The following is a 14590-nucleotide window of genomic DNA, read 5'->3' as shown; positions in this document are numbered from 1 at the left end:
TTGACCAGAAGTTTTTCCTCCTCTGCAACAGGAATCATTACTCAGAGGATACAAAAGACAGGAAGAAAGGGATTTGGGCCCGGGTAGACTCTCATCAAGTGACACTAAGGGAGTTCAGGTTCCCGATCCTGCCTCCCACCCAAGCAAGGCAGCGGGAACCCTCAACCCCTCCTCCTCTTGTCACCCTGGATCTGGAATGTCTCTTTTTCCACCTTGGCATTTCAGGAGGTCAGATGTAGTATAAGAGAGAGGCAGCATTTTCTCTTGGAGCTATTGTCCACTTAATCTTCTTGTGGGATTAGCCCTTTCCCCTGTTCTAACTGCTCCCCAACCTGCTCCTCCCCAGAACCTCCTCTCCTGGTAGTCATTATTATTTTCCCCCTGAAGCCCTTACCTGCACCTAAATGGCCAGAAAGCTAGGTATCAGGAAAGGAGGCTGGGAGTGGAAAGTGGAACATTATCTTTCTTCTATGTACTTTTATGTTCCAATTTTTTAATTTAAAATGCTTTGTTTTTACATTTCAGAAATACGATACTTACATGTTGGGGGGAGGAAGAGTATGGGTGTTCATCCTAAGACTTCTCTTTTCGTTTGAGTGCTTTGTTATTTGGCTAACTTAACATATATCAAATAGAAAATATTTTCCATCCGGCTTCCCTGCTGGCGCAGTGGTTAAGAATCCGCCTGCCGGGGCTTCCCTGGTGGCGCAGTGGTTGAGAGCCTGCCTGCTAATGCAGGGGACACGGGTTCGAGCCGTGGTCTGGGAAGATCCCACATGCCGCGGAGTGGCTGGGCCCGTGAGCCACAATTACTGAGCCTGCGCGTCTGGAGCCTGTGCTCCGCAACGAGAGGCCGCGATAGTGAGAGGCCCGTGCGCCGCGATGAAGAGTGGCCCCCGCTTGTCACAACTAGAGAAAGCCCTCGCACAGAAACGAAGACCCAACACAGCCATAAATAAATAAATAAATTAAAAAAAAAAAAAAAAAAAAGAATCCGCCTGCCAAGGCAGGGGACACGGGTTCGAGCCCTGGTCCGGGAAGATCCCACATGCTGCAGAGCAACTAAGCCCGTGCGCCACAACTACTGAGCCTGCACTCTAGAGCCCACGAGCCACAACTACTGAAGCCCACGTGCCACAACTACTGAGCCCGTGCGCCTAGAGCCGGTGCTCCACAACAAGAGAAGCCACCGCAATGAGAAGTCTGCACACCACAACGAAGAGTAGCCCCCACTCACCACAACTAGAGAAAGCCCACGCACAGCAACGAAGACCCAACGCAGCCAAAAATAAATAAATAAAATAAATTTTAAAAAAAGGAGCCCTCTTTAAAAGTCATGAGGGACACAAAATAATTTTAAAAAAAAGAAAGAAAATATTTTCCATCAGCTACAAAGGAAAGAGCAATTTTTTAAAACATATTAATTGTTCACAATCTTTAAGACATACTCTTTGGGGAGAAAAGTAATTTACAATAAAATATAAGATTTTCTACTAAATAGGAAATCCTTCATAACTTGGTCATGTTTATATTTATCATTTACAGAATGCTTCTAGTGATACTTCCCAAATAGCTTTAAAAAAACAGGCTAATTATTTTGAAATTTTTAAACCTAAATTTTTCTAAAACAAATCAACATTTTACATGTTCAGAAATTAATCCCTATAGAGCCTTAGTAAGTGTCTTATTTTTGTCATTTTAGAAAAATAATCTATCTCTTCCACTTTGAGGAGTTTTTAATCTTCATAAATACTAATTAGTTCAGTTATGTTCTGTAGAGGGATGCAGCCTGCTAGGCCTCTCACCTCTGGCCTCTTTACCTCCAGGAAACCCAGGAGGAGTCTAGCCCTGCAGCAGGGTTGCTGCCTGCTAGTCCATCCCCATCCTGATGGCCCCTCAGCCAGGCTTAGGCCAGTGTCCAAGGAACTCTCACCAGCTGACCATATTAATTAACCTAGACCAGGTGTTCTCAACTAGGGAAGTCTGTGGACCACCTGAAATTCTATGCAAATTTGTCCAAGTTTGGGGTGAGTGGAGTACATGCACTTTTGTGGGAAGAGGGTTTGTACCTTAGGAACCTGAGAAAGCCTGATACATGAGCAGGGCAACATTATGGGGAAGCTGAAGCTATGAAGTAGAGACAAGACAAAGGAGAAGTGGGGGATGTGAGAGGAAGGGAGAAGAGACTGGGTCCACAGCTGAACCAAGTTAATGGCAGAACACTAAAAATGCTCAGGCCTAACTTCTAGAGGTCCATTCGAAACTGGCTGTCAATTCTCAGATTTCCTCAAGATTGTAGTTTTCTTTACTATCTCATAAATTCTCACCATGGATCTGCCTCAGCTGAGCTGGCCTAAGTCTCTATTCCTTACAACCAATGAGACTAACTGAAACGATAGTTATCTATCTGTAATAAAATGTTCCTAAAAAATCAACAAAACAACAGTAGTTATCACTGCCTGAAAACTGGTGAAAAGACATCAGTAGGGTATTGACCAAAGAAGACATTTATGTGGAAAATAAGTGTAAGTTATTCAGCTTCAGTATTTAGAAATATAATTGATACCCTATCTACAGGTCTACTGTACTCATTAGTTCTGGTGACTTTTTTTTTTTTTTGAGAAAGTCTTTTATTTATTTATTTATTTATTTATTTATTTATTTGTGGCTGTGTTGGGTCTTCGTTTCTGTGCGAGGGCTTTCTCTAGTTGTGGCAAGTGGGGGCCACTCTTCATCGCGGTGCGCGGGCCTCTCACTATCGCGGCCTCTCTTGTTGCGGAGCACAGGCTCCAGATGCGCAGGCTCAGTAATTGTGGCTCACGGGCCTAGTTGCTCCGCGGTATGTGGGATCTTCCCAGACCAGGGCTCGAACCCGTGTCCCCTGCATTGGCAGGCGGATTCCCAACCACTGTGCCAACAGGGAAGCCCAGTTCTGGTGACTTTTTTGTAGACTGTAGGATTTTCTAAATTGGCAATCATGTCATCTATGAATAAAGAAAGTTTTACTTATTAAAATATATTTATACAAATTAAAACTTCAAGGTACTCTTATTCCCTTGTCAAATTGGGGAATTAAAAAAAAATACCATCCATTTTATATGAGAACATCCACATGGGCTGTAAGCACACGTGTAAATTTGTTAAATTATCTTGCTGGCCCTTCAGGCAATACACATAAAAAAATCATAAGATTTTTCAGACTTTTAGACCTAGCAATTTTACTTTTAGAAATATTTCCTTAGGGAATAATGTATGTTTGAGAGTCATGAAATAAATGAAATTGAGTGTAGATTTTGAGGGTTTTCTTTCCTTCTGTGTGTGTTTTTAAATATAACGAATAATTTTATACACATTGTTTTATAACCTGCTTTTAAATAGTATTTATTGCCTTTATTTGCAAAAGTAAAACATTTTCACTGAAAAAAAGTCAAGGAACTATACATAAATGCCATTTGTCAAGCAAAGCCAGAAATACAATCCTTTCTTGCTCTATTCATATATATTTTTAAAAGCATTGAATTGGTAATTAAGACTATTTTATAATCTGCTTAAAATATTATATTAGTGCCAACAATATTACTTTTCCTAGCAAAAAAATTTCCTAAAGAAATGATTTCTCACAAGGTGAAATTTGGAAAGAGATACCTCCTGTCCAATGTATGACTAGTACTACAGCTTGACTATCTCAAACTTGAATTGGAGGGAGGCATAGCCAGAGCATGGGGAGGAGAGCCTTGTTTTAATGGATACTAGTCACTAATGGGGCAAGGGAAGCAAATGTGAGGCATTCAACCACTGCAAGGAGCCCACACCTCAAACAGGTAGTGGAGGCCTTGAATCAAATTCTGCTCCGCTACAGAGAAGTATATATGCGAAATGTGTGTCATAAGCTAAGGTCATACTGTTTGCAGACTATTCTTTATTATAGAATTTACACATACCCACTGAGAAAATGTAGAAGAATCTACAAAGAAGTATATAAAATAATATATAAATCACCTATATGCCCACCAATCACCCAATCATACCCACTTCTAATATTCTGGTGTATACATATAAATATCTACTCATATATATTATTTTTTAATGGGACCTTCTGCAGGTTACCATTTATAATCTGCTTTTTTCACCTACCAATATATTATAAAAACACTTTCATTTCTATATATATATATGACTATCTTATATTTGTCAGATATTTTATTTCTTCTGCATGTTTTCAAAGTTTTATCTCAATCATTTTTTTGAATGTTATTAATTAATGCATGCCTATTAAAGATACATTTTAAATATATAAATGCAACACTTAGAAAGGAAAAGTTCCTTTTATATTGACTACTCATTTCAAATATATCCTATCGGAATAGTTCAGTATATATTCATCCAAATTTCTAATATGATAGAGAAACACAGTAAGACTCCACAGTAACTTGACACTGGATATAACATGATTGGCGATGGGCATGGGGAAAGGGGAAAACGTAAGGATGATGTTTAAGCTTGAGTGCTGAGTAAACAACTGTTATGAGGTGCCATCAAAACACAGCGAGTCTCTAATGGACTTGGGTTGTGCAGCGAGCTAACCAAATAGGCTCACATCAGTAATTTCATTCATCTCTCAATAATATAACCCATAATTTTACAGGAATGAATTTTGTGGACTTTACTAATCATGCTATGGTAGAATTTCTTTATTTACTTATATTTTAAATACACAAAAATAAATATATGTATGCTGTGACAAACATGTACTACCACATATATTAACCTTCAATTTTTCTTCTTTCTTAACAATATATGTTGGACATTTTTTCATGTGAGTAAATATAACTCCACATTATTATTTTTCATCACTGCATAGTATTGCATTAGTGAATTATCAAACTTTTCTTAAGCCAATCCCCTTTTAGGAATATTTAGTTTTTTCCTTTAAAAAAATCTATTACCACAACTACTACATTGACCATATTTGTCATGGGAGTATTTCAGCATGATAAAACACTAGAAGAGAAAGTGATGTGTCCAAAAGCACATATATTTTAAGGTTTAATATTGCCAAAATGACCTCCAGAAATGCACTATTTTATTCTATCTTTTATTATTTTTGCATCTTGCTTGTACTTTTACTTTTTAAATTGAGGTATAAATGACATATAACACTATATTAGTTTCAGGTGTATAACACAGTGATTCAGTATTTGTATATATTGCGAAATCACCACAATAAGTTTAGTTCACATTCATATATTATTTTATATTCTCAAAAGCACATGTGAATGTTTGCTTTTCCATACCCTCACCAACTCTGAATATGATCAATATTTTTCATTTTTTCTAATTGCATAGGTGGAAAATTAACTCATGTTCTCAATAGATCTCATTTTAATTCTTAGAATTCTGATATGGTTGTTACATAATTAATTTAACCTGTTCCCTATTGTAAGCCATTTAATTTGCTTCTTTTTTTAAAATTATTTATTTATTTATGGCTGCGTTGGGTCTTCGTTTCTGTGCGAGGGCTTTCTCTAGTTGCGGCAAGTGGGGGCCACTCTTCATCGCGGTGCGCGGGCCTCTCACTATCGCGGCCTCTCTTGTTGCGGAACACAGGCTCCAGACGCGCAGGCTCAGCAATTGTGGCTCACGGGTCTAGTCGCTCCGCGGCATGTGGGATCTTCCCAGACCAGGGCTCGAACCCGTGTCCCCTGCATTGGCAGGCAGATTCTCAACCACTGCGCCACCAGGGAAGCCCTAATTTGCTTCTTAATTGCACCTTTTATAAAGAATTGTGTCGAATATCCTAATAGTCATTCTCCATTTCTAAATGGTACATACTGTTGGTGCAGTTTGAATTGTTTTAACAGAATTATGAAGTTTGCCTTCTTTAACTTGTAGCAAATTCATCTGGGAGAATCGTTGGTTTATGAGAATGCATACACACGTGTGAATGTGCAGGTGCATATGTACATGCTTGGGCACATGTCTGTTATTTCCTAGAACAATTCTCTTTCCTTCATTGCTGCCTTTCACCTGTGGCTTCTCTTTGCATATTCAGGTCCAACTCAAAGGATTGATGCCAGGAATTCAGGTCTACAAACTAACCGTGTTGTTGTAAATCATTGTGACTACTGTTAAATATTTCCTCAGGGTGAATACCTAAGAATGGATTTACAGGCTCAAAGGGAATGCATATTTAAGTGCTTAGCAACTGCCTAAGAACTATCCATAAAGGTTGACCAATTCAGATTCTGTAACCTGGAAATAAGTGAGAAAGTCCTTGGGGGTAGTGCAGAGCTTGTCAAAAAGTGCTTGCATTGAACCTGCTTTCGGACAATAGCCACCATCAAGAGACATAAAACCCTTCAGGAGGAACGAGTGGACTTGACCCAGCAAGGTAGCATGAGACAGGCCAGGGTAAGACCACAGGGCCTAGGTTCAGTCAGACTGGTCTCCTCTTTCCTTCCCCCCTCCATCTAGGTCTTACCCACCCTGTGAGGCCCAGGTCAAGGTCTTTTACCTCCATGAGGCTTCCTCTGGCTATTTTGGGCTAACTGGCCTTTGCCTTCTCTGAGCTCCTATTGGCCTGGCAGTCCACCCTTTCCTTTAGCCCTTTCTCCAAATGGCCTCATATGAAGGGGGTTCTGCCTTTCCAGCTGTATCATCTACTCCAACCCTAGTGTGAACCCACAGGGGATGTGGGTCACTCTCAGGAGGATAGATCTGGAGAATAGGCATGAACAGGTCTTGCATTTGGGCTCCAGGTGCTTTGGGCAGGATATTCTAGGGTCCTAGGTATCTAGAATGTGGTTTAGAAGGATAGAAGTGAAGTTTCCAAGTTGGCACATTTTCTTGCCCGGTTGACTCTTCACTACCTGGGGAAGAGGGCATCCAGAGGACCAAACCAATTACTTCTTGGCAAATACCACCACCAAGACTCTGGAGTCAGACATTACTTTTTGTCATTTTGAATCCTTTTCCCCAAACGAAATCCTAATATAATTATAATAATAGTTTGTATTTTTAAAGCACTTACCATATGCCAGGCACTATTCTCAGGACTGTACACATACTACCTCCCTTAACTAAAGTAATTCTGTCTTTGTCTTTTCCGACTATAGAAAGATAAAAATTTGTTAAAAAGAAAACCACAGGCCCCAAACCACATCTCTTGTGCTAAAGCCTATGATACCAAACCTAGATTTAATACCTGACCTAATTGCAGTTTCAACCTCTCCCAGAAATGTAATCTTAAATCAACCAGTCTGGAATTTTCTGGTCAAGCAACAGTAAGGTAATCGGTGGCATAGGCTCCTCCATCTCCCAGAGAAAGAAGAAGCAATCTGCATGATAAAACCCTTGCTGCTCCCTTCCTCTCCCCTCGGCCCCCAAAAAGTTGCCCTGGCCTAAAAATAATCCTTTCTTTTATTTTGCTAATAGCTCCCTTGCCCCACTCTTCTGCCTATAAAAACCTTCCATTTTGTACAACCCGTGGGAGCGCCCTTCTAGCTGCTAGATGGGTTGCTGCCCTGTTCATGAATTGTTGTATAAAGCCAATTAGCTCTTCACATTTACTCAGCTGAGTTTTGGTTTCTTCAGTTACTTTTTTAAAAATATAGAAAAGTATTAAGAATAAAGTAAAAAACTACATTAAAAAATCTTACTCCTGTCCCAGGCTTCCCCCACCACCCTTTTTTTTTTTAAACAACCTGCTGCCAAACCAACCCTGCTCCACAACAGCCAAGGACTAGATTGCAGATGAAATGGAGGCTGGGGGAGGGGCGATGGATGTAGGTTGGAGTTCTTAATCCTGGGAGCAGAAGGCAGGAAAAGACAATTCTTGAAAAAAGTAGAAAAGTTTAGTAGCTCCAGAAAAAGATGCAGCCCCTCCCTAGTAATCAGAGAAAGGCAAACAACATTTTCCCCCTCTGGGATGGAAAGGGCCAAATGTATAAGGGGGGAGGGGGCAGAGGGCCGGCCCACTTCTGCCGCGCTTTTGGTGGGAGTGGAAACTGGGGACCCGAGCTCACCGGTGACGTAGACATCACGTGACCAGGAGTCGACGTGTGCAGAAGTCCTGCTAGTCTGGTCCTTGTTCCCGTCTGGGTACCAGTTTGCTTCAGCAGCGCAGCCGGTGGGGCCCGAGGCTAGGAGAAGGAGAAGGAGTCAGCTTGCCGGAATTTTGCAGGTTGGTGGCAAAATAGGTGCTGTCTGGGAATTTCTAGGGTGGGGGTGGCCTAGAGCAGAGACTTGAGGGAGCCCTGGTCAATTCCATCTCTCCACCTCCCACCTCCAGGTCTGCAGGAAATGGTGACCCTTGGGAAAGGGACTAGGGGTCCCGGGAGAAGGACAGGGAGACCTGTGAGAGTTTAAAAATAATCATCCTCTGCCACCTCAGACCGCTTTCCCAACACCTACCCACCCCCCAACCGCCCCCCTCAGTCTTAAAGATAGTTTGGAAATAATCTGCTTTTCCTACTCCCTGTCTGATGGAAAATTCGACTTAACTTGCACTGTGGAGAGGGGGATAAATGCGGGAATAAGAAGGTGGGAAAGTTTCCATAACCGAGAACCTTAATGAGAAAAGTGCGTGGTGCTGGTCGGCCCACTGAGCGCTCGCCCCACCCCCACCCTCCCCCCTCCCCCCTCCCCCCTCCCCCCTCCCCCTCCCATTTCCCGTTTGTCCGCAGGTCTGCAGGTCTGCAGGTCTGTTGTTCGTAGCAGTACGCAGGGCTAGAAAAGGCGAGGAAGAAACTGACCGGATCAGTACGGGTAGGTGAAGGAAATATAAAGACCCCTGGGGTGGAGGTGGGCAAGGGAGGGACTGAGGTTGTCGGCCCCTGTTCTTCCCCCGCACCCCCCTTCCCCCAGCCTACTCTGTTCTAGGAGGGTCTTGCGTTATGCCTTGTGACGGGAGAAATGGTTGAGGAGAGCCTTGGAAAAGGTTGGAGGGAGGGACGAGGGAGGTGAGGAGATGGAAAGTGGGGGTAGGAGCGGCAGGCTCGGGGAAACCCAGATGGCAGACTGAGTCTCCCAAGTGGAAAATATTTGGTGATAGCTCTGAATCACAAAAAGCAAATACGGAGACCTGTGTCCAGAGCACTGGTCCGTTCACCAAGCTTTTGACTTAATGTCTCCTTCTTGTTTCCTAGAAGTAGTTGTTTTCAAAGAAGAATAAGCAGAAAAAAAGAAAGGAAGAGGGAACGGAAGGAAGAGAGACAGATACAAGATGAAACCCTGTCAAAAGATTGACGGAAAACCAGAAAATGAGAGTGAACCAAAACTTGAGGAAGAGCCAAAGCCTGAGGAAAAGCCAGAGGAGGAGGAAGAGCCAGAGGGGGAGGAAAAAACAGAAGGAACTTTTAGAGAAAGGCTGATTCAGTCTCTCCAGGAATTTAAAGAAGATATACACAACAGGCATTTAAGCAAGGAAGATATGTTTAGAGAAGTGAATGAATTAGACGAGATAAGGAGAGTAAGAAACAAACTTATAGTGATGCGTTGGAAGGTTAATCGAAACCATCCTTACCCCTATTTAATGTAGTTTACCTTGATTTTTATTTTTCCTGATGTTACCATTACTTTCTTTTGATTTGCGTTTTCCCAATACACCTTTGTCCATCTTTCTACTTTTAACTTGTTGCTATTAGTGGTTTTAGATGCATCTCATTGTTTATTTTACTTCAAACCAATCTACAAGTCTTTGCCTTTTAATAAGAGAACTTTATTCATTTGTACAAAAAGAGGTTCCTGACAGGATATAAAATGAAAAAAAAAGTTGCTAAGTAATATGTGAATATCATATTTTTGAAAGGGAAGAGTACATTTGTATATTACATATATGCACAGAAGAACATGTGAAGGATGAAAGACAAAAAGTACAGTCAGTGGTAGGATTATGAGTGATTTTTTTATTCAGCTTATTTGTATTTTTCCTTATTCCTAGAATGTACACACATTATTGTTAAAAATAATAAAAGGTTTATTTAAAAAAAGGAGTAAACAACAGTACTGAGTATATTTCTAAAGGCATTGGGACACAATATTTAATGGCAGAATTTTAGAAGCAAATGTGAACTCCAAATTACCACCAGACCACTTAGCTAGAAGAATAAATTTTACATCTTTTCTCATCTGCAAAATAGAGATAATAAAGAACTTTCAGGGATCTTATGAGGACTAAATAAGGTAGCGACTGTGAACTATATTTGACAAGCTTTTGTTCCCATCTGCTCATGCAGGATCCCACCTCCTAAGAGATTTATTTCAGGTATTTTGGAGGGAGAAAGTAGTTCTCACCTGTGCTTAAGAACAAATCCAGACAACTGTTAGGTGGGCACTACCTTTGTGTTTCTCTCCTGCTGTGCCTGCCCAACCTTCCATCCTCCTCCCCTTGATACTACCAGGTGTATTGGGTATTTCTGCCCCTTCATTCAGGTTCTGTACTTCTCAGGCCCCTAACACTGCTGATGTGCTAGAAATCTCAAATAGTGAAGCCCAACATATTTCTTTGGAACCCCCAATGGACTGACTCTCCAGTCTGACCTCTACAGAAGTGGGGGAAACGCCCATCTCTTAAATTCAGATAGACATTTATGCAGGGCCACTTGGGCTGTGATATCTTATTGATACCTTGGCAACTTTGGGATTTTAATCACAGACCCCCTCTTCCCCATAAGACTCGGACACAGTGGGTCTCTTTGGGGGTGGGACCAGAAGATAAGTCTGAGTTACAGACATTATGCTTTAGTCAGAGTTGCTTATGAGCCTAAAGATTGGTTTTATTTTCCTGACTCTTATTTCCTTAGGGTGAGCAATCTCTCCCAAAAGACTGGTGGCAGGCCCTCCTCACCAGCTCAAAAGATACCCTTAGACCTGTGTAAATTTTTAAAGGGAGGTTCAAGTAAGATTTAGGGATATTCCCATGCTTACTTGGAAATGTATGAAGTGCTGTGTAAGACTTACTGTGTACGTATATCTGCATCCAAATCTTCATAACTATATATGTATCTATATATGTATATGTGGCTCACAGTTGTGCCAGTTGTGTATTATTTTTCCTCTGTGATGCTCTTTTTGGGGCAATTAATCTCTCCAGACTATCCTTCAAGGTTGCAACAGTCTAATGGATGCTGGTCGGTCTGGATTCTGGCTGGAGTGAGATGAGGGTCCAAGGACTTACTGTGCCACTTTTATAGGATGGAATGAATCCAGCCCCCTGGCACTGAGGTTTGGAGCTGGGGCAGGATGTGGAAGGGCTCCCCCAAGGCACACCCCTCTCCAGGGTGGTCTGACTTTGGTTTCTGTGCTCCAGCCTGCAGCAGGCACCAGACTCTTCTAGGCTGAAGGCCAGGCTGTCCTGGACACACACACCTGGAGGACAACGACTGTCCCCATTGCAGGTCAGAGCGCTGGACTTCCTTTACCCCTTTTTTCCTTCACAAGGGGGCTTGATGGGAACTTTTTTTTTTTTTTTTTTAAAGTTTAATTTTATTTATTTATTTATTTATTTATTTTTGGCTGTGTTGGGTCTTCGTTTCTGTGCGAGGGCTCTCTCCAGCTGTGGCAAGCGGGGGCCACTCTTCATCGCGGTGCGCGGGCCTCTCACTATCGCGGCCTCTCCTGCTGCGGAGCACAGGCTCCAGACGCGCAGGCTCAGTAGTTGTGGCTCACGGGCCTAGCCGCTCCGCGGCATGTGGGATCTTCCCAGACCAGGGCTCGAACCCGTGTCCCCTGCATTGGCAGGCAGACTCTCAACCACTGCGCCACCAGGGAAGCCCGATGGGAACTTTTAAAGGAAAGAATATAACTTTTAAAGAAAAGACTTCAAAAGTCACTAACTGAAAACATTAGTTGTGATAGTCTTTGTCCCAGCCATGACTACTCTGGATGCAATCAGATAACTTGGGATTAACGTAGAAGGGCCTGGTGGTAGGTGGAGATGATTTCAGATAATACACAAATATTTTAAGTTGTAATATTCATGTATTGATATTTATTTGAATGTGTATTAATGAATACTCTCTTTAAGGCAAATGATGATAGTTTAGATTTAGGATGGTGTTATAAAGTTTCCTTTTCAAAAAAGTACTCAAATTTCCTTTTCAAAAATATTCAAATTAAATGAGTCTGTTTGAAGACAAACATGAAGTAGAACACAGTGTTAACAGCAAAGGTGGTATATAGATATGGCAAAAATCAGCCTAGTGGGAAACATTGCCCTAGCATAATTGATTTAGGGAATAATATCTGGAAACACCTGTCAAGAAGTGTGCAGTCTGAGATTTTACCCTACTTACAAATTAACAAGTTAACATTAACCTGCTACTGTTTAACCTGCTTTTGCTATGACAGAAGACACTAGAATCCTGATCAGAGACTAAGGACATTATTACTCATGGTAAAAGCAGTAGCAACGGCTTCATATTGGTTTATATCAGTTCCCCATTATCCTCAAGTCCCTTGGATGCCTGCACATGCAGTGCACTGTGTTTTAGGAAAGATACCTGAGTTTGGAGAATTCACTGCTTTCATAGTAAGCAAAAGCAAGCCTGCTCTGTGTCCACGGAAAGACGTTACCTCATCCCTCAAAGTTGCCTGCTGCAAACACAACTCTGAGAAATGGACTGCTTGCATAAAGAGTGGTCAGGGCCTTACATTCTTGGTATACCCAATAAGAACATGCAGGGATGCTCAGGACCCAAGGTGGATTGCCTCTCCCGGTAACACTTTTCTCTGTGCAGTAAATCTTAATGTGAATGGTAAGCCTTTCCTAATATCACACATTTTGATTTATAATTCCAAGTTAAAGCAGATAATGCATTATACTGTAGACTGTAAACAGGGAATTTGTAACTCTTTCTAGTTTTTACTTAAATACATAGGATTTTGAATGAATCCTAATTAACTCAATGAAAAGAACATCAACTAAGAAACTAAAAGTAAATAATCTATGAGGAACTTTAAAGACATAGCTACCATGACACACAAAATTACAGAAGTAGAAGAGCAAAACCAATGGATTTATCAAGATGCTAATGACAGGAGTAATCTTATGTGAAATTTTTCACTGAAAAACTAACAGGAGTGTGTGTGTGTTTGTAAGGCAACCCCAGATTCCATATACATGTAATCGCCACTGCCTCTATAAAAGGAAAAGCCAAGAGCTAAGAGGAAAGCTGGTCTGTTCCCTCTACGGGGAAAGTTTCGAGGGAGGGGGAACCTTTGACACATAATGGTATCCAAAAGCAATTATTTGATATTTTGACACCAGCGTTTTGCAAGAGCCTTAGCAAAAACAGCTGCATCATTTGCTAGATAATTTAGTTGGGCATGGAGCATCTTTTCATGTACTATTGACCATTTATACATCTTACTTTGAGAAATGTCTATTCAAATATTTTGCCTAAACACCCCCCTTAATATTTTCAATATAGTGTGGGTAAAGAATCTATTTAAAAGAATGAGGTAGATCCATACGTACTACATGTTCACCATGCATTATTAAAAGAAAAATGAAGGACAGGAGGTACAGTATAATATATACGTATATACACACACATACATACACATACCCACAAATACCAAGATAAAGCCCATTAGCTCACTAAAGGGAGGGATTATGTCTTTTAAAGTGACATTTTGATATCTCACCAGGCCTCCTGCTATCTGATTGTTTAAGAAATGATTATTTTTTTAAAAATTTTCTCCTAATAGATAATTCTATTATCCTTGCATTGTAACTGTCAAAATAGCTTCTTGGGTTTATACAAAGTCCTTCTCCCCTTGCATGAATTCTGAGTGCTTTTCCAGGTGTTATATCATTAACCTACTATTTAATAGAAAAGGAAGTGAGGCTTAGAGAGATTACATGTCTCAAGCCAAGGTCGCCCAGCTGTTAAATGGAATGCCTGCCTAAGGTCAAAGCCCTCACTCCTAATCTCTGCTCTGCAACAGTTAGTATTTAATAAATACTAACAACAACAGCAACACTGTGCTAAACGGATTCCCATCATTTCCTTAAAGCTCCATGCATTTTCAAGTGTTGGTCTTTGTTCCCATAGTTTTTCCTGCCTGAAACTTTCTCTCAACCACTCCTCACGCACTTAGCCTGGATAACTCCTACTCATTCATCCCAGAATACATGTTACTTCTTTTTTTTTTTTAAACAGCTTTATTGAGTTATAATTCACATACCATACAATTCACCCACCTAAAGTGTACAATTCAATGGTTTTAATATATTCACAGTTATGTGCAGCTATCACCACAGTCAATTTTAGAACATTTTCAAGTCAAAAAGAAACACCATACCTTACCTATGACCCCACCCACTACGCCTCTATCCCCCCAGCCCTAAGTAAACATTAATCTACTTTCTGTCTCTATAGATTTGCTTATCCCTGGACATTTCATCAGAATGTACTCATAAAATGTGGTCTTTTGTTACTGGCTTATTTCACTTAGCATATGTTTTCAAGGTTCGCCCATTGTGTACCATGTATTCATTTCTTTTTATGGCGGAACAACATTCTATTGTATGGATATGCCACATTTGTTTATTCATTAGTCCATTGGTGGATATTTGGGCTGTTTT

General features: G+C 41.0%; 2 protein-coding genes across 4 annotated transcripts in view; one reads left to right on the top strand and one right to left on the bottom strand.

Moving 5' to 3' along the window:
* LOC118888426 (nuclear RNA export factor 2-like) overlaps positions 1-14590 on the bottom strand; it is a 295223-nt gene that overhangs the window by 167806 nt on the left and 112827 nt on the right. The gene's annotated exons all lie outside the window — the stretch shown is intronic.
* On the top strand, positions 8053-9958 carry TCEAL9 (transcription elongation factor A like 9). Of its 3 annotated transcripts, none has more exons than XM_036839418.1 (3): positions 8053-8182; positions 8685-8766; positions 9150-9958. In XM_036839418.1, exon 3 carries the CDS (start codon positions 9224-9226, stop codon positions 9536-9538), a length of 315 nt encoding a protein of 104 aa, XP_036695313.1. In that variant the 5' UTR covers positions 8053-8182; positions 8685-8766; positions 9150-9223; the 3' UTR covers positions 9539-9958. The 3 variants fall into 3 exon arrangements, with proteins under 3 accessions (XP_036695313.1, XP_036695312.1, XP_036695314.1); XM_036839417.1 differs by having other exon boundaries at positions 9147-9958; XM_036839419.1 differs by lacking the exon at positions 8685-8766 and having other exon boundaries at positions 8061-8182; positions 9147-9958.

The sequence above is a fragment of the Balaenoptera musculus genome, chromosome X, assembly GCF_009873245.2.
Source record: "Balaenoptera musculus isolate JJ_BM4_2016_0621 chromosome X, mBalMus1.pri.v3, whole genome shotgun sequence".
In the NCBI taxonomy this organism is placed as follows: domain Eukaryota; kingdom Metazoa; phylum Chordata; class Mammalia; order Artiodactyla; family Balaenopteridae; genus Balaenoptera; species Balaenoptera musculus.
The sequence above is the reverse complement of the archived record's forward strand: the minus strand, read 5'-3'. Positions and strand labels throughout refer to the sequence as shown.

What these genes read in the sequence shown, in the direction of transcription:
- TCEAL9 (XM_036839418.1), top strand. Translation starts at nt 9,224, where the DNA reads ATGAAACCCTGTCAAAAGATTGACGGAAAACCAGAAAATGAGAGTGAA.